General features: G+C 49.6%; 1 protein-coding gene across 8 annotated transcripts in view; it reads left to right on the top strand.

Moving 5' to 3' along the window:
* Positions 1 to 16,611, top strand: part of MXRA7 (matrix remodeling associated 7) — a 28,620-nt gene extending 12,009 nt beyond the window's left edge. The window contains exons 4-7 of one of the 8 annotated variants that reach the window (XR_014855612.1): positions 1,494 to 1,587; positions 3,512 to 3,549; positions 3,692 to 3,771; positions 9,874 to 11,587. Coding sequence is in view for 6 of the 8 variants with exons in the window: in XM_085077855.1 (XP_084933981.1) it covers positions 1,488 to 1,587; positions 14,594 to 14,708 (215 nt within the window). In the remaining 2 variants the exon portion in view is untranslated. Of the gene's footprint in view, positions 1 to 1,487; positions 1,588 to 3,498; positions 3,550 to 3,691; positions 3,772 to 9,873; positions 11,588 to 14,593 lie in introns of those variants that run through there. The other 7 variants (XR_014855611.1, XM_085077857.1, XM_085077860.1 and 4 more) reach the window with 7 other exon arrangements.
* The last annotated feature ends 897 nt before the right edge of the window (positions 16,612 to 17,508 follow it).

The following is a 17,508-nucleotide window of genomic DNA, read 5'->3' as shown; positions in this document are numbered from 1 at the left end:
CAGGAAAAAAAACCTTGAGGGCAGTATGGATTGGGAAATAAAGGGAAATTGCTGCTGCTGAATCCTGGATGTGAGGAAGGGAGGAGAGGGGCTGTGAGGGGTTTTCATTTGGGCAAAGGGGAGGAGGAGAAACAATCATGAATGTGGTGCCCACAATAGCAGTGGAGAGGATTGGAAGGGGCTCTCTGGTGGCCTGGGGACAGAGGTTGTGTCTGTGTGTTATGTAAAAGTTGGGGTTTTCTCTCCTGCCACGGGAGTTCCGCCAGTTTTGCTGCCAGGAGGGATCATCCTGGATGCTGGTTTGTGGATAACGTGCAATTTTTCAGGGCCATGCAGATAATGCAATAACATCTTCCTTTTGTGCACCCCTCAGAAGCATCCCCAGGGCTCTCAGGGTCAGGGGAAGCAGCAGATGTTTCTGGGAATGTGGGAACAGCAGTGCTGGATGGTTGGACATGAAGCAGCCGAGTCCTGCAGTCCTTGAGAGATAAAGGCTCTCAGATAAGCAGCCCATAGATAAACCACAAAGGCGACTACCCAAAGCAGCAGCTCCTCCTGGGCTGCCTTTTGGATTGACCTCCCCTCCTGTTGTTTTCTCCCATCTGTAGGAAGATAAAGCACGGGAGAGGTTTTTAAAAGCAAATAGTGCTCGAGCAAAATCCGATTGGAAAAGGATCGGCTTTGGCTCAGAGTCTGTGAGCTTTGGTGCTCTAATTAGCACAGAGCTGAGGCTGGTTAGCTGGGTGGGAGAGCACCAGGAGAAGGAGACCTCGGTTTCCTCTTCAGGACTGGTGACAGAGGGACTTGGACCACACTGTGTTGGTGCCTTTGGGGCTGCCTTGGCTCAGTGCTGTTTGCTGCCCTGGGATTTGCCATGTGGCATCTTCCTTTCACAAGCTTTGTGCAGGAGAGCTGTAGGGCTGCATGGCCCTACAGAGGGACAGCTCTGTTCATGGCACTGTGAGCCCCAAGCATGGCAAAGGGACCCTGGATGAGGAGAGGGAGGGAGGGAAAAGGAATGCAAGTCTGGAGAGGAGAAGCGAAAAATGCTGCGAGTTAATCAGGGCAGGATTAGCATGTCTTGATAAGCCAAGATGGGCCTGCAGGGCTTTGAATCCTGGGAGAACAATAGCATATGGTTCCTGTGCTGTAGGATTTACTCAGATCTGCTTCCAGCAGGCTGCTCGCTCCCAACAGCCCTCGCTGTTCCCAGTGCTGCCTGTGGCCAGGCTCCTGCCATCCTCTGGCCAGCAGCACCTTGGCTCTCCTCTGGGATCTACACTCCTTCCCTGACACTGCCCAGCCTTTCTGGAGACTGGAGCTGACTCATGAAATGTGCTGGGGTAGCCAGAGCATTTGGGGTGCAGGAGCCTGAGGTCAGAGAGCACCCTGAGGGAACAACCCCACTGCTGGTGGTTGTGGCTCTTGGGAGGTCTCTGGTTCACAGATCTCTTGCTCTTTTTTTGTCTCCTCTCTCCCCTCTCCAGCTGCAGATGAGACATTCTCTTTTAAATACAGTCCTGGGAAGCTGAGGGGAAACCAGTACAAGTCAATGATGTCCAAAGAAGAACTTGAGGAAGAACAAAGGTAAGTTGAACTTCCTTTTTCTTCTTGCCCAAGCCCACCTGGCTGCCATGCCCTTGGAGCAAGCTGGGTGTGCTCAGACCTCTCTCCTCACACTGCCCTGGTAGCTTCAGAGTCTCATTGCTCTGAAGTTCCAGACCTCTCCCACCCAGGAAGACATGAGAACAAATAAAGTCACACTGATTTAGGAGAGGGAGGCACTGTGGCCCTAAATACCTTTGGAGTTTCTCTGGATGCTTAGACCAAATTTTCCAGCTGATGCAGTGGGTGTATTTGCCCTGATCCCATCAGTTCTGTGTTGACACATATCTGCTGAGGACCTGATCTCTGGTTACTTCCCCTCCCTTGGCCCTGTGGATGGCCTCCCAACCAAGGACATAGCTCAGAAACACTAGGGCAAAGTGAGGGAGTGAGGCTCTAGAGCTCACTGAGATGGGCTGACACTGGAAATCAGGGCAGTCTCCTCAGCTCTCTGTGGTGGGGATATACCCAGTAGTGGGCCTGGTGGAGATAGAGAATTGTCTCTCTTGCACTTTTTGCTGAAGTGTCCTCCTGAGCCCTGCTGAAGAAAGGAAGAACCTGTCCTGTCACTGAAAATAACTTCTCTGGCTCAAGATTCCCCAGCCTATACAAGGAATAACCTCACAGCTGAGGGCTCTGTGGCAGGCTGCTCCCTTACAGGTGTTTGCAGCTCACAGCCCTTCCCTGAGGGTGAGCTCCAAGGAACTGATTTCCCAGTGTTGGCTCAAGAAGCCTGAGAGATGGTGTTCTCTCCACTGCTGTCCCAAGGGCTGTGGGACCCAAGTCTCCACCCAGAGGTTTGCAGAGAGTGATTTAGGGGCATTTGTCACCCCTTGCCTGTCAAATCATGGTTTAAGTACCATCACAGCTGGCCTGGTGAAAAGGACCAAGCAGTAACTTGAGAACAACAGGGAAGGCAAGGATGAGGGAATCACACCTCATCCCTGGCTCAGTCATCTCCTGCTGGCAAACCTTGCCTTGAGGCCCTTGGGCAGCATCTTTGTGATGCCACCAGCTGGGCTGGCCAAGATTTATCTCTGTGACATGAGCAGGACATGTGGTAGGGCAGAGTAAATCCAGAGATCTGCCCTGCTCTGGGGTCAGCAACAGAAAGGAGCTCTGGTTTCCTCTGGCATGGGGTTGATTCTGCATTGGTAGCATCAGGGAAATATGTTTGCTTTCTTCTTTTCCATGTATCTTTGTTGTGCCTGAAGCCCCCACCCTGTAAGTTGCTGAGCAGGGCTGTGAGTGTCACTGGTTTTTCACCTGGGGAGGGTGGTGATGGGATGAACTGAGTGATGCTCAATGGGATTTGCCTTTTAGGATCCTGCTAAACACCAATGCAAAAATCTACCTGCAGCGGGCAAATTCCAACCCTTTGCACCAGCAGCTCCATCCAGACCATCTGAGCAATCACTGCTCAGGTTGTCAGGGCTGGGAGTCCTGCAGGGCCTTGGGCTGGCTCCTGCGTGGCAACAAATGCCCTTTTAGTCACCTGGGGACACTGAGGGGACATTACCTAAGGAGAGCAGTGGGGTGGGGGTTTTGCACTCGGGACTGTAGGACAGACTCCAGGGGATGATGGACCTGTCCTGGGCACACAGCACTGCTCAGGCACTGCTGCTCTTGTCCCTCTGGAGCTGTCCCAGGCCAGGGCAGTGCACCTAGAACTGAGGGACAGTGCCTGGGCTTCATGTCCCTTGGAGGCTCCCCGCAGCCTTCCCCACTGAGGGCCATTGGCAGATGTGTTTTTTCCTACTGCTCCTTTATTTTCTTCTCTTCCGTATTTGTGTTGTTCATTTCTTTAAGGCAGCTTTGTGAATTTTTGTTTTTGTCTCGCTTTGTCGCTGGCTTACTTTTCCCCCCCTCAAATCTTCACTGCGGCATCAGCAGCTTTTCATTGCAGGCCTCGCAGGTGGTGCAAGGGGGCAGGGCTGCTGCCAGGTAAGCTGGGCGAGCTGAGCACAGCGCCTCAGCCTTGTCCTGCATCCTTCTCCTTGTCCTTCCACCCCTCTCCCCCCACTCCATGCGCCCCGACCGTGCTGCTGACCTGCTGTGACCCGGGTTTGCCACCTTTATGTTGCAGGATTGAGCTGACCTCTGATCTCACATCTCTGTAGCAAGTACCTTAGGTCCTCGGCCACAAACTTTCTTGCAAATCTTTTTTGGTAAGGACACGCTGCTGCTTAGAGGTAGTGGTACCACTGATAACATCTGCTCGTGTCTTGGGTTATTTTGCTTTTGGGTTATTTTCCAAGGGAGGGGTTGTTTGGAGCTGCCTGTCCTACCTTCCTCCCCACCTTCCTCCCCTTCCCTCCTCATAACAGATTAATGAGCCTGCTCCCCTCTGCCTCCATCTCACTTGCCATGAGCACTCCAGGGGGAATGGGGGCTCTCACGTTTGGATGCTCACCTCTTCCATCTTGGATGCCTGAAGCTGGGCATCCCACAACCACTTCTTTGTACTGGTTTGGGAAATTGGGGCTGCTGCTGAGTGGGTGGTTAGTTCTAAGGTGTGGTATCAAAACTGAGACAGGTTTAGTGTTGGCTTTTAGCCCTGTCACTGCTCTAGCTTTCCCAGGGACCAAGAGGTTCCCATGTGAAGCAGCTGGTAAGCAACATCCCAAAAATGCAAGTGGGTCCTCAGAAGCTACTTGTGTAGCTCACAAGTCTGAATTTTGGGACTCCTTGAACTTGGAGATGCCACTGAAAGCATTCCTTGCCTGTTCCAGGAGGAGCTGTAGGAATTCAGACAGGAGAGTATAGGCAGGCGATACATTTGGTTATTTAACCAAAAACCTCACTTCTGTTCTAACCTGCATCCCTGCAGAAGTTGTGGTTGTCCTGCCTACAATTCGCTTGAGTCTTGTGGCTTCCAACTGGTGCTAAATCTGGACTAAAAGGGGAAGGAATGTGACCTTTACTGAGTGATGCAACTTCCTGCTTCTGGTGACTTCATCTTAAAAAAATAGACTGCTCACTGAAGGAGGAGGCCAGTAAATCCAGTTGGCAAATACATCTGCTGTGGTGGTGGCTGTGCTTGATCACACCTGGTGGGTCACCAGTCCTTCTAGAACAGAAGCACGTAGCCTTTGCCCCCCTGGGGGAGAAAAACAGTCTGGGCAGGAAGGGGAAGAGTGCAGGGGAAGGATGCAGCTCGTGGTCCAGCCAGCACAGCTTATTCCCAAATCCTTCTCTTCTGCACCTGAGGCTTTTGGCCATCTGTTGCTAGCTGTAGCTGTCATGGTGCAAAGCTGTAGCTCAGGAAATGTGAGTTGTGGTGGTGCAGCTGCTCCTGCTCAGGCAGGGCTGAGGTGTGTGGGTGTGAGACACAGCCAGGCTGGCTGAGAGGTGTTGCTCTCCTGGCTGGGCACCTCCTGTGGAGGAGGGAGGAAGAGGAAAGGCTCCTCAGTGTACCTTCAGGGCCTGCCTCTCATAGATGGGTTGGAGTGGTCTCTGCCAGATGCTCTTCAAGCCTCCCTTAAGGCTGAAGGAGGTTAGTGGGGTTTTCTCAGCCGTTTTCTTGGTGGTAATTTAGCAGTGGAAGCCTGTCTCTCCTCCCCCGCTGAGTTCAGAGTGCCTCTTGGTTATGAGGCACAGAAAAAAACTGGGCTTGGACCCTGGAGTTTCAGCAAGGCAGGTTGTCCTGGGCAGACCCTGGTTCTGGGGAGTGGCAGTGAGACCTTTCCCTGCTCTGCCAGGCATCCTGAATCAAAGTGGGATGCAGCTGTGGCTTGAGGGATAACCGTGCTGAAGTTTGAATTTTGAATGAGACAGTGCTGGTGATGACAACTCTGGAGCACACAAGGGCAGGAAGCAGCTGCAGGGGTTTAATGACTGTGTTGACAGACCTTGACCTATTTCAAACATCTCCACTAGTGGCCCTCCAAAAATAGGTGGGTGGACAGCACTGGGGGAGGCTGCATTTCGGGAGAGCTGTCCATTGGCATCTGTCCCTGTCCACTCCCTGCATTGCCATCACATCACCCTGGCTTGCCTGCTTGCTCCCCTCTCCGTACAGCATGGGATCTGGGCCTCTTTCTCCTCCCTTCTCTTGCTAACCTTCCCCCACCCAGTGGCTTTGCTGTCCTGTTCTGTCCTGTCCTGTCCAGCATGATGCTTCTTTTGGATGAGGGAAGCTGGTAAGTTTGGGCTTTTTGGGGGGTTTTGTTATTTCTTTGCTTCTCATCTTCTGCAGCACGATAGTTGTCCTGGGCTGAGGGAGGAGCAGTAGCCCCAAGGGGTGCAGAGCCCAGGGCTGTGGGACTCTGCAGGACAGGGTGGCCACTGCTTCACTGCAGCCACCAGCCATGGGGATGGCACCAGCCATGGGCAAGGCTGCTTTCAGCCTCAAACATCCAGGGCATGGGGTGTGTTTGCCTCCCATAGGAAAGGGCACTGTGTGTTTGGGGGTCCCTGCTGAGGTCCCCCTCATGTTCACTCTGTAGGTGCTCAACTCCACTGGGATGAGGAGGGAGTCTGTCTGTGGCCTGGTGCTGTTCCCTGCCTCCATATCCCTGGGGAAAATGTCCTCTGACCTGTGAGATGTCAGTGGATTGGAGCCCTGGCCCTATTTATAGTCATGATTGAGTCATGAATCCCCAAAAGCTTTACAAACAGAGTAACTCAGGATGCCTCCCTCAGAAAGCCAGGGAAGGAGAGGCCAGGAAGCCCCTTCCCCATCTCCTCCTCTCCTGTCCCAGAGAGGAAACCTTTGCAAACTCCCCCAGAGCCTTTGCAGGGTGTGAGTCTCTGACCCTGCCTTGGCATGGGTTTCAGTTCAGACAGCAGCTCTGCTTGAGCTCCTGGGGTTTTTTTTTTGGCTCAGGTCCTGAATTGTCCTGGCTTGTGGCTGCTTCTCTGTGTCTCCCTCATCCAGCGCTCACAATGTGTCTTCATCTGCTTCTGCTTAACCTTGTGCAGCATGGGCAGCTGGCTGTTCTCTGCCTGCTAACTCCCTGGGAGCCCTGCTCTGCCTGCCCTGGGCTCCCCTGCAGCTGGGAGAGACCCAGGGATGCAGGGAACTGGGACATCTCACCAGGCTGGGAGCAAACTGGTGTTCAGCAAGCTGGAGAACAAACACTGAGTGATGGGGAAAGCACAGCCCAGCCTGTCTGTGGCTTTTCCCAGTGCTGCAGAGTCAGCTGGGGGGATCAGGAATGTTACCAGGGAATGGGCACACGACTGATGGATGAGCTGGTCAGGAGCCTGAGCCACCTTCCTGGCTGTGCTCTGGCCTTTTCAGCTGTTGCTGTTGTGACTGGGAAATGTGGGAAGCTTCTGCCTTGAAACAGCTGTGGGCAAGGTCTGCTTGGGGGTGGCACAGCCCCCAACCCCACTGACCCCTCACCAGCCCCTGTCCTAAAGGCAATGGGATTTGTGCTCCCTGGTCACACCAGCTCTGGCAGCCTCAAGGCACAGTAGGTATTTCCCAAAGCCAAGAGCACCTTTCAACTTCTTTGTCCCACTGCAGGAATTTCAGATTTGTGTCAATAGAAGATCCTTTTGGTACCTCTCACTCAATCACTCTTCTCTTTTCTAAGCACTGTCTGTTCTGCATTTAAATCCTCTCTGTGTGTTACTTATTGGCTGAAGCAACTAGCTTCAGCCAGGAAATCTTAGGGACCACCAGGAAATCTTAGATGTAGTGTACCATTCCTCATATTCTTCCTGGAATACCTCAGTCGTTGACAAGACTGGGTTACAGTCACCACCAGAAAGGAGATGGGAGCTGTTCCCATGGTAAAGGGACAGGGAATGAGTGGTGATGGGATATCCCCAACAGTGAGATGGGTGGCAACTGCCTGGAGAGAGCTTAACCACCCATTGCCAGGTCTGCCCAGCACTGAGGCCTTTATCCCCTGCTCTTCATCCTCAAGGGTCAATCCTAGCTTGGAGTGAAAAGAGTCCAGAGCCAGGTTGCTGTCTGCCTTCCTTGACAGGATTCAGAGCAGAGAACTCATGGTCCTGACAAGGTCCTGAGCCAGGGAAAGGAGTTGGAAATGTTCCGTGCTTCTGAAAATCGTCTTTTTGAGTGAAACCATTTCTGAAAAGGGCATAATTACCAGACATGGTAGGATGCTCTGGGCTCTCCTTGGAGTGAGTCAGGACTCCTTTGGAAAGCTGTAGTCTATGAATGGGCTACAGATTTACTCACCTGCTGTGGATTTTTGCACACAAGAAAGATAAATGCATATGGGAATGTCAGCAGTACCCCCAGTTTGTCCAAGCCAAGATGCTGTCTGCTCTCAAAAGCAGGAAGACTTGTGCCAATGCTCTGGCTGAGCTGGAGTGAAGGGAATGCTGCTGAGCCACCAAGAGGACATGCAGTTTCCACGCTTCAGGAAAACCATGGTCTTTGAGACTTTCAATCCCTGAGTCACCCTCATATTCCAAACCTTTTGTCTGGGCTCCTTGTTCTCTAGCAGTTCATTGCAGAGAGCCATGTCCAGCTGACAAATCATACAATTCAGTGACTTCATCAGCTTGGGCAAGAGCAGAAATACTTGGATAATCTTCATCCGAAGAAAGGATACAGCTTCTGGCAAAAGATGACCCTAACCTTGATTGATGTGCTGCTGAGGGCAAGCATGATCCAAGGAGAATGGAAAGGAGGGAAGAGCCAAGGACAAACAGTGGCTCAAACCTCTGAGCCTCCATCCCAAGATAATTAAGAATTTTAGGTGCCATGGCTGAAATGCTGGAGCTTCTCAGCCTGGAGGGTTATATGGTTCCAGGGTCCCAGAGAGGGACTGCCTCATGCTCTTTAGTCTACTTCCCCTCACAGCTTGCTCCAGGAGCAGAAAGGGAATTTGTGCAGATGGGAATTTATGGCTCTCATGGACACCCTCCATCAGGGTCATGCTGGTTTTGAGGCCTTCTCACCCCAGCTGTCATCCCATCCCTGTGCTGGAGGTGAGTATCCCTGTCAGGGGCTACCACTGAGACTCCTCCACCCTCTCTGATGTCCCCATCCCTCCCTGCTCCAACTGTGGCATGCTGGAGGGGACCTCCCCTCCTGGGCCCCCATGGCAACGAGCTTATGCCCTCACACGTGAAATCTGATTATGCTTGCGTGACTTGAGCGGGATGATCCTCTCCTCAGTGCCGCGCATCCTGCAGAGCGATTATCCACTCCGGAAAATTTCCTTTCTTTGTCCTAATGGGACAGCCACTGAGCCTTGGCAACGTCGCTCCAGTAACCCCAGTGCCATGTGATGCTTCCCCCAGCATCTCCCATCCGGGATCCGGGTCACCAGCTGCGCCAGGCAAGGCAAGATTTTGCAGAAGAACGAAGAAGAAATGAGGCTGTTCCTCACCCTCACGCTGTGGATGGCAGGAGTAGGGACCTTTCAATGTGCCTCTGGTGTTAAGGACCATGAGCCCTATTGAATCTAGGAGGAATCAGGCTGGGGTGCTCTGTATGTGTTTTTAGGGTAGGTGATGTGTGCTGTAGGTTCTCTCTATCCCAGTGCAGGTCTCTGTGTCCATGGGCAGCTGTCCAGCCTCCTGTTGGGTGTTTCCTGTTGTGGATGGATGAGAGATGTTGGGGCAGTAAGGGCAGAGTGTCTGAGAGGTTCCAGCTGAGAACAAGGGACCACATTTTTTAGCCCCTTGCTCTGCTAACAACGTGCTGCAAGACCTTGAGGGAGCACCTGGATGTCTCCACACATAAAACACATCTAATCATCTCACCCTCCTTCCCTGGGACACTGGGAGAGCTTCCCTTCCATAAGGAAGTGATCTGCAGAGAGTCTGGGGTTTTTACCTCTTTTCCCTTGAACAGACTAATCTGTAGAAAGATTGAGAAAAGTCAAGCTGTTCAGGCACACTGCCTTGTGAAATCAGTACTTGTTCCTGGCTCATCTGGCTACAGGTGGGAAGAGGAATCTGGGCTGGACAGGGGTGCCAGCAGCCCCAGGAGGCTCTGCACAGGGCAGTGAGGCAGTAACCCCTGGAGTTAATTCGTTTGGCTTCTCCAGTTCTAATTAGTAGCTCAGAAGGGGTGTCACTTAGCTTGGTGCCAGACAAGAGGATTTGCACTTCCGATTGTGTTTCGACTATCCTGCTGCAGTTGATGAAGCAAAGTCCTTCTTAGAGGCATGAGGTTTGCACACAGCAGCTTGTCCTGCCCTGAGGGGGAAGCTGCCTTGCCTTCCCCCCCAGCACACACACTGAGAGTTCCCCCTGCTCGTTTATGTGAATAATGATGAACCAACCTGAGGGGTGAAATGACTGAAATGATTTCTCTCCCTGTTTCTCTTTGCAGACCTGAAGACTATATGAAGTTGTCCCTAGATGCCTCCTCCTAAAGGCATCCCTTGGCATCTTTAAAGGCTTGAGAGAAATACCAAAACCAACCAAACACACCCATAAGAGAAATCCATAAACCCTCAAAACTTGGGATCCCCTCTTGCTCTGAAGTTGAGTTCTTCAAAAACTCCTGTGGTGTCAAGTTTGAGGAGATCCTGTTGTGTGGCTCCATGGACTGGGGCTGGGCCCAAGCAGTGACTTGAGTTGTGTTTGGGGGCTGGGATGAACCTTCCTCCCTCTCCCCCATACAGAACCCAAAGTGAACACTAAATATGCAGCGAGTCTATTAGTTGTGTTTGTTACATGTATTAGGCCATGAAATCCATGTTGTTCCTTTCCTGGGGTGAGCAAACCACAGCTCTTCTCTCAGACCAGCCAGGACCTTGTACCAGGCTCTCAAGTTGTTTTATCCTGAGGCTAAACTCCTCTCTATTGCTGGGGGGTGGGAACTGCCTGTGATTTCCAATGTTGTGCAAAGCTGCTTTACTCCGAGGGGTGAAGGGATGAAGTGGGGTCCACGTGAGGGATGGCAGACGATGGCTGGGCTGACTCAAATCTTGTTCTCTCATTATTTGAGCAGAGAGCTGATTCTGTAGGTAGACAGAAGACTCAAGAAATGATGAAGTTTGATAGTTAAGCTGTTCTGCTTGCAGTGGAGATTTAGGAGACCACACTTCGGCTGCTGTTAATATCTGCATCCTCACTTTTCCCTACTCCAGTTCCCAAGAGGAGAGACCCAAAGAGGTAGCTATGGCATTAGAGGTTCCCTCTGGCTCAGGATGAGGTAGTAGGAGTCCTGGGAGAGGCACACCCCCCATTCCTCTGCCTGCTTGCTGTTCCAGGGCCCTCTTCTCTTGCTGGTCCTTGGGACCCAGAGCTTGGCATTGCCCCTCAGCTCTGTCACCCAGAGCAGATGAATTTGGCTGGGCACATACTCGGTTTGAAATCAAACCCAGCTGGTTTTTGAGGGAGGGAAGAGGGTTTGAGTCCTCTCGTGATGTTGCAGAAACACCAGGCTGGGTGGGGATGTGTCCTTCAAAGCTTCTCTTTCACTGCCTCTTGGCCAACGCTGCAAACATATCAGGAACCCAACAGGCTGCTTTTTTCTCCCCCTTTTTAATTCCTATGCAGACAATACTTGAAACCTTGTACACAGTTGTCCTTTCCAGCGCCTGGGGTTGGCAAACTCTTCATAAAAGGGCTCCTTTAAAGAACAGCAGGAGGCTTCAGCTTTAGAAGAGGCTGGGCTGCCCCTTCCCAGCTGACAACTGCAAGCGTGTTCAGTGGTTTGCATATGAATTTAGGCACACCTGGACCCTCTGCTTCAACATCCTGCTGGTACAGCCGCTGTGTCCCCTCAGTGCTGGCTGGCTGACTGTGTCCCAAGCACCCAACTATGCAAAGAATGCCTTATATCCGTTGTGTTTAAGTTACATGGCAATATGTACATCCAGCAAAGTCGGTAGTTAAGTCCAGATTTTTGCTAGTGGCAGCAAGTCAAACTCTTTCTTCAACTCAAATGGCTGTCTGGGTATTTTTTACTTTTGTTTGTTTTTTTGTTTGTTTGTTTTGTATCTGATGGTGGCTCTTATACAAAGGACTGTAATTCTAGTGGCTTGAATCTGTAAAAATTGCCTTTGTTTGGTCCAATAAACCTTTGAATAGTTTATGTGGTTTGTGCTTGTTCTCCCTGCCTCCAGCAGCTTGCAACTTCGTCCTCAAGAGTTTTGTGTCAAAAATCTGGATTTTATGTTAGAGGTACATTCTGCCCTTGTTTGACTTTTATTCCAAAAATGATTCTGCTGGCTTCCTTAACAGCAGAGTCAGATCAGAGGGAAAATCAGGGATATTTCGTTTTTTCTGCTGAAGCAATGCTGTGTTACAGCAGGATCCTGGTCTTGTTTGGCTGCAGAGCAATTAACAACATTCCCAATGCAGAGCTCTGCCCAGGATTTCAGCTGCTGTGGACACGGGTGCTTAGCACTTCCTAAACCCCAGATCTCTAACATACCTATGGCTCACTGCCCCAAACCTCCAGCTAACTGTAAAAGTCTTGGACTGAAATGTCTAAAAGGAGCCTAAGGGAGCTAAGTATGCAAATGTAATTGCCCATGAAGAAGAATTAGGCTGCTTTGAAAATCCTTAATTAATCTATTTTGTCAGCAATAAGTAAAATCCTGTTTGACCTCCTGAATCCAAGTAATTTTCAGGACAACATTTATGAGAAGAGAGAATGATTTTATTTGTGAATGGGGTATGTTTGATCTGAACTCATCAAAAAAAGGCAAACCAAAACCAAACCAGCCTGGAGCACTACAAAGTTGTTTTGCAAGGTTGCCTTTGATAGGAGAAGCTTCTCTTCAAACACAGTTTCATGTTTTGGTGCCTTACTCTTCCTTCCCAGGCTCTTTTTTCTCTTTATCTTTGTTTTGCTGTCCCTTTGTTGTAGATTATGTAGTGCAGAGAAGTAACAGCAACAACAGCTCTTTTTTCTGTTTTCCAAATGCACAGTCATGATGTTTAAAGTTCAGTAGAGAGGCAAAATGCATTGATGTTGTGCTTTAAAAAAAGGAAGTGAATATTGTCTATGATCCTCATTTTGGAGCCAAGGAAATAGGCCTTTGGTGAGGTTTCAGCAGTGGTGATGTCTGTGAAATAAGGAGTGAGGGATGCAGACCTGTGTGATCACTCCCAGCTGGGATGCACTGCAGACACAGGAGGCCAAGATATGTATTGAATTTCTCCACACCAGACTGGCAATGTGCCCTTTGGTGCCCAGCAGTGATCTAAAATAAAATATTGATCACTAATGACCCTGCTTTCCTTCCTCTCGTCTGGAAAGGGCAGTTGGATGCTCTTCCTGTGAGCAGAAAACATGACAGAAGAGACAGACAAATCCAGGCTTTCAAAACTGAAAGATCTCACCTCATTATCAGGATATGTTTGGCTTTAGGACCATTGCATTTTAATTGCAATAGAAAAGAACTGCCAAATGAGCTTGCTTTAGCCAGGATCTGCTTTTTTCCTGCCTTGTTGGCTTCAGCAGTGCTGAAAGGACAGGCTGCCTCTGCTCCTGCTGGGGCTTAACCCAGGAGAGGGCAAAATGCAGAGCAGGAGCTCAGGAGCTTGGGAAGAAGGTTCCTCTGCTCATTTCTGTCTGTCTCCATCCACTGATCTTGTCTGTGGTGTGGTGGCTGCTGGTGGGTTGATGCTGTCATTTCTTTGAAGCAAAGATTGTGTCCTGGTTTTGCCTGTCAATAGTTATTACTGCCCCTCCTGTTACTGGAGCAGCTGATAGCTCTTCCACCCAGGCATTGCAGAAGACTACCCCAAGTTATCCAGTGGCATGCATTTAAATGGATTAATTAAATGGTTTAAAGTCCTGTGTGGGAAGCTGGTTGTGGCAGGAAAGAGGACTCTTGACAGGGTGACCATGTGGGAGTAAAAGCCAAATTCTGTCTTTGTAGCCCATGGGAGGTCTAAAGGTGCTGAACAAGGAGGAGGAGATGGGGTTGTGGCAGGTCTGTGCTCTGAGCTGTCACTGAGTTCTGGCCCCACACTCACACAGGAACAAAATGAGCCTTGAAATAATAGGAACAACAACTGCCTTGTCCCAGCCATAAAGCACCACATCCTCATTAGTTTATCTCCCACAGGAGAGTCAGGAATGAGATGTGCTAGGCAATAGAGCAGCCTGATCCCAATCAGGTAGGAGTCTGGCAGTGGGAACATATCATCCCTCAGCCAGCCCTGCCTGGAGCCATGTGCACATTCATTTGGCCCCAAAACTGGATTTTGTGGAGTTATATCAGTTCATGAGCTACTTGCAAATAAATGACATTCCTATGCTGCCCACCCTCCTGTATCCCTGCGTGATGGCCAGTAAAAGCCCTCCTATAAAGCCTCCCTAAATAAAACCCTGTCACAAATACCAATATTCATGCTGTGGGATGTACAACTGGTTCAGGGTAGGGAAAAATCAGGATATCCTCTGTTAGGGGGAGAAGGGTGTTAATCATCTACTATAGGACTGTCTGTGGATTAAAAATCTGAGCTAGGTGGTTCACGGGTCAACCTCTGCCCACACAGGGACCACTTCACTGCTGGACTGCCTACCTGGGTCCATTTCACCATTTGAAATTGGCAGAGAAACTCAAATCAAAGCAAATTCCTATCTGTGATCTTATCTTCCAGTGGCTGACTAAAGTCATGTCCACTCTGGGAGGCAGTGGGGTCTCTAGTTTGAAGTCAGGATATGCATTTAAAATGTAACAACTATTCCTGAAACTCTGTGAAAGGACACTGCTGTTGAATCTCAATCCAGGTTCATTATGGAGTCTGCTAAATCGGGACATGCTGGTCTTATAAAATTCCACACGTCGAGTTATCTTGAAACTTTGAGCAGAGATAAGCCCTAAGGAACTCCAAAGCTAGTGTCAAAGCAGGCTGGTTTATCTCCACACTGAAGGAGCTGCAGAGACGTGCAGGATGATGGGATAGATGGGAAGGGGGAGGAAGAAGAACCAGAGGCTATCTCTGCCTTATCTCACACGGACAGATTTCCTGCAGCTGGTGAGGTTTGTACCGTGACCTGAGTTAGGCTCTGTGCTCCATTTGACCGCGGTGTTCTTGCTCCTGGACTGGCTATTCCTACTTCTCCTTTTCTTCTCGACAGGGTGCAGAGAGAGCAGCTGGCTGCCATCTTCAGACTGATGAAGGAAAAAAGTGACACGTTTGGAGAGATGTCTGAAGGGGACATGAAGGAGCAGCTCAGACTGTATGATATATAACCTTGCAGTCGGGGAAGGCTGTGCCCAAAAGCCATCTTGGCCCTTGTTATGCAGGATACTGGAGGCTGTAGTGCTTTAAAAATGTCTCAGTAGTTGTTTTGCAGTTCCAGTTTGTTTTGCAAGCACATATAGGCCTGTGATATGTATTTCAAAAGACTTGTAATTCCTCGACCTTTTTATAATTTTTCTGTTAAGTGCTATCATGATGTTTTCATCTCGTACAGAGAATTTTACCTCTTTCTGGCTGGGTCAAATGTCTCAGTCCTACAAAGCAGTTAAACTCACAACTTTTTTCTGGCCATGCTTTATGCAAATGAACTTTCAAGCCTAGTCTTTATCAGTTTGACATCTGAAGAAAGCCAAAGATGATGGGTGTAAAATGGGTGAAAATAATAGAATAATTCAGATTGGAAAGGTCCTGTAGTGCTCAAAGCAGCATCACTTGTGATACCAAGGCAGGTTACTCAGGGCTTTATCCTGTTGGGTCTTGAAAACCTCCAAAGATGGAGACTGTACAATATCTCCTGGCAGGGAGGCTTCCAACCCTACAGTTAGAAAACAATCAGCCAAAGGCAAGGCATTAGTGCTCTGATCAGGGGCATGCTGCCTCTCATCTCCCTGGAAGGAACACTTCATCCTCCTTGGCACTGGCTTTTTGAAACCAATCCAAGTCGGTTCCGGCTGACCTCGTTGAGCTCATCCTCACGCCTGAGGAAGCAGCAGCAAACTCCAGCCTGGAAACACAAACATCTCCTCTCCTCCTGGCACTGGTGAAAGGAGCACAGAAAGGTGGCTGGGTTTATTACAAGGATGGTTGTGTTCACCTGAGATCCTACTCTTCTCATATAAAATTATGTGAGAAACTACATATGTAGGAAATTTATCAAGTGAATTTATCAAGTATTTTGAAGAGTCTTGACCAGCCCTTGGTGGTTTGAATAGAGTAAATCAATGAGCATTCCTAATTATAACTAAATGTCTTCTGGTGTGCTTATCTCTCCTATGAAATCCTGTTAAATACTTTCTTATCAGGAAGGATTTTCTCGGTTTTAATAACTGCTCACAAAGGGAGCCTACATTTTCTGACCCAGTTTTAGGGAATGATCACTTAAAAAATTGGGTTTGCTTTATTTTGTGTGATCCTCCTCAGTCTGAGAAACCTAATATCTTGTTATCTGCTCACTGTGTCCCACTACAGTGTGTTCTATAACAACAGACACTTAGACTTTTAAGAATAATTTTATCTTCCAATTGTTTTCACTTAGGTCAAGGCATATTTATAACAAGATCAAGCTGGTTTTACTACCAGTTATGACTTAATTTAAATGTAATGTCTGAAAATTATCTCTTCTTATTCAACATGAACAAATTAAGTGGGAAAATTAGTCCCATGATGTGAAACATCACACTAGTTTGCTGGGTGAGGACACAGTTTCCTTTGTCAAACTGAGCAAAGGGAGAAATGTAGAAAATTTGTATATGGGGCTTGTCCCTAGTTCAAAACTGAAATCAGGATCTTTCCCAAAACTCTTCATGAATGCAAGCAAAGGAGAGATAAGGTTTAGCTGATATTTAGTCTTTGTCTTGCAGACTTTACAGTTTATTTCCAAAACATTTTTGTGTTGCTTATGTTATGGTTGGGTCTTCTCTGAATAGGAACATTTCTGGGGAAGAAAACAAATTTCCTCAAACCCTTCAGATTCCAAATATGCCAGCAATAACACTGCACAAGCCAGATCAGCTGGAATAAAACCTGTCCTGTCCATACCAACTCCGAGCATCATCACCAAAATGTTCAGATGCTGCTGATGACAGGACAGTGGTGAAAAACCTGTTATTTACTAAGCTCAAATTTAAGAAAGAAATGAAGATAAATAAAAAAGGCTCTGCCCAAGACATGAAACGAAGGGGTGTCGAGATGTAAAACCCATGGGTTTTGAACAGCGCATTTCTCCACATGCATTGGCAAGGCTGTAATGAAGAGAATCCTGCTGGACACGTCCGTGTGAGTCCATGAGGGTGGCGGGGAGGGACCTGCAGCCATGGGACCGTCCTGGCTTGGCTGGGCAGCTTCTGAGGCCCTTTTCCCTCTGGACTCATCAATATTTATACAGGAAATTTCGCCAGCTGGCTGCTATGGCAGGATTGCCTCTTTATACAGGAAATTTCACTGGCTGCTGCAGCAGCATCTCCCCTGCTGGGGATTGTCCTGTGAATAATCGGAGAATCACACAATCAATCACAGACTCATTTGAGTCGAAGAGAAGTTAGAGATCATCTAATCCCACCAAACTCGAGTTCCCCCAGAAGGGGACGGTGGCACTGGGGGATCCCTGTGAGGGGACGGCGGTACTGGGGGATCCCCATGACAGGATAACAGCACGGGGGGTCCTCATGAGGGGACAGCGACACTGGGGGTCCCTGTGAAGCGCTGGCTGCACTCGGGGTGTCCATGAGGGGATGGCGGTAATGGGGGGTCCGCATGAGGGGGCGACTGCACTGGGGGGTCCCGGTGAGGGGACGGCGATACTGATATCCCCATGAGGGGCTGACTGCACTGGGGGGTCCCGGTGAGGGGACGGCGATACTGATATCCCCATGAGGGGCTGACTGCACTGGGGGGTCCCGGTGAGGGGATGGCGGCACTGTGAGCCCCCGCTGCCCGCAGGGACGACCGCTGTTGCTCTGACATGTCCCCATTCGGCTCCCGTACGGTGACGCCAACAAACTCGGATTGTCCCCGCGCGCCTCCGTAACCGGGACTGCCGTTACCTGGCAACGCGCCTGCGCTGAGCGTGAC

This window comes from Lichenostomus cassidix, chromosome 18 (genome assembly GCF_008360975.1).
Source record: "Lichenostomus cassidix isolate B80296 chromosome 18, HeHo_3.0, whole genome shotgun sequence".
Taxonomy (NCBI): Eukaryota; Metazoa; Chordata; class Aves; order Passeriformes; family Meliphagidae; genus Lichenostomus; species Lichenostomus cassidix.
The sequence above is the reverse complement of the archived record's forward strand: the minus strand, read 5'-3'. Positions and strand labels throughout refer to the sequence as shown.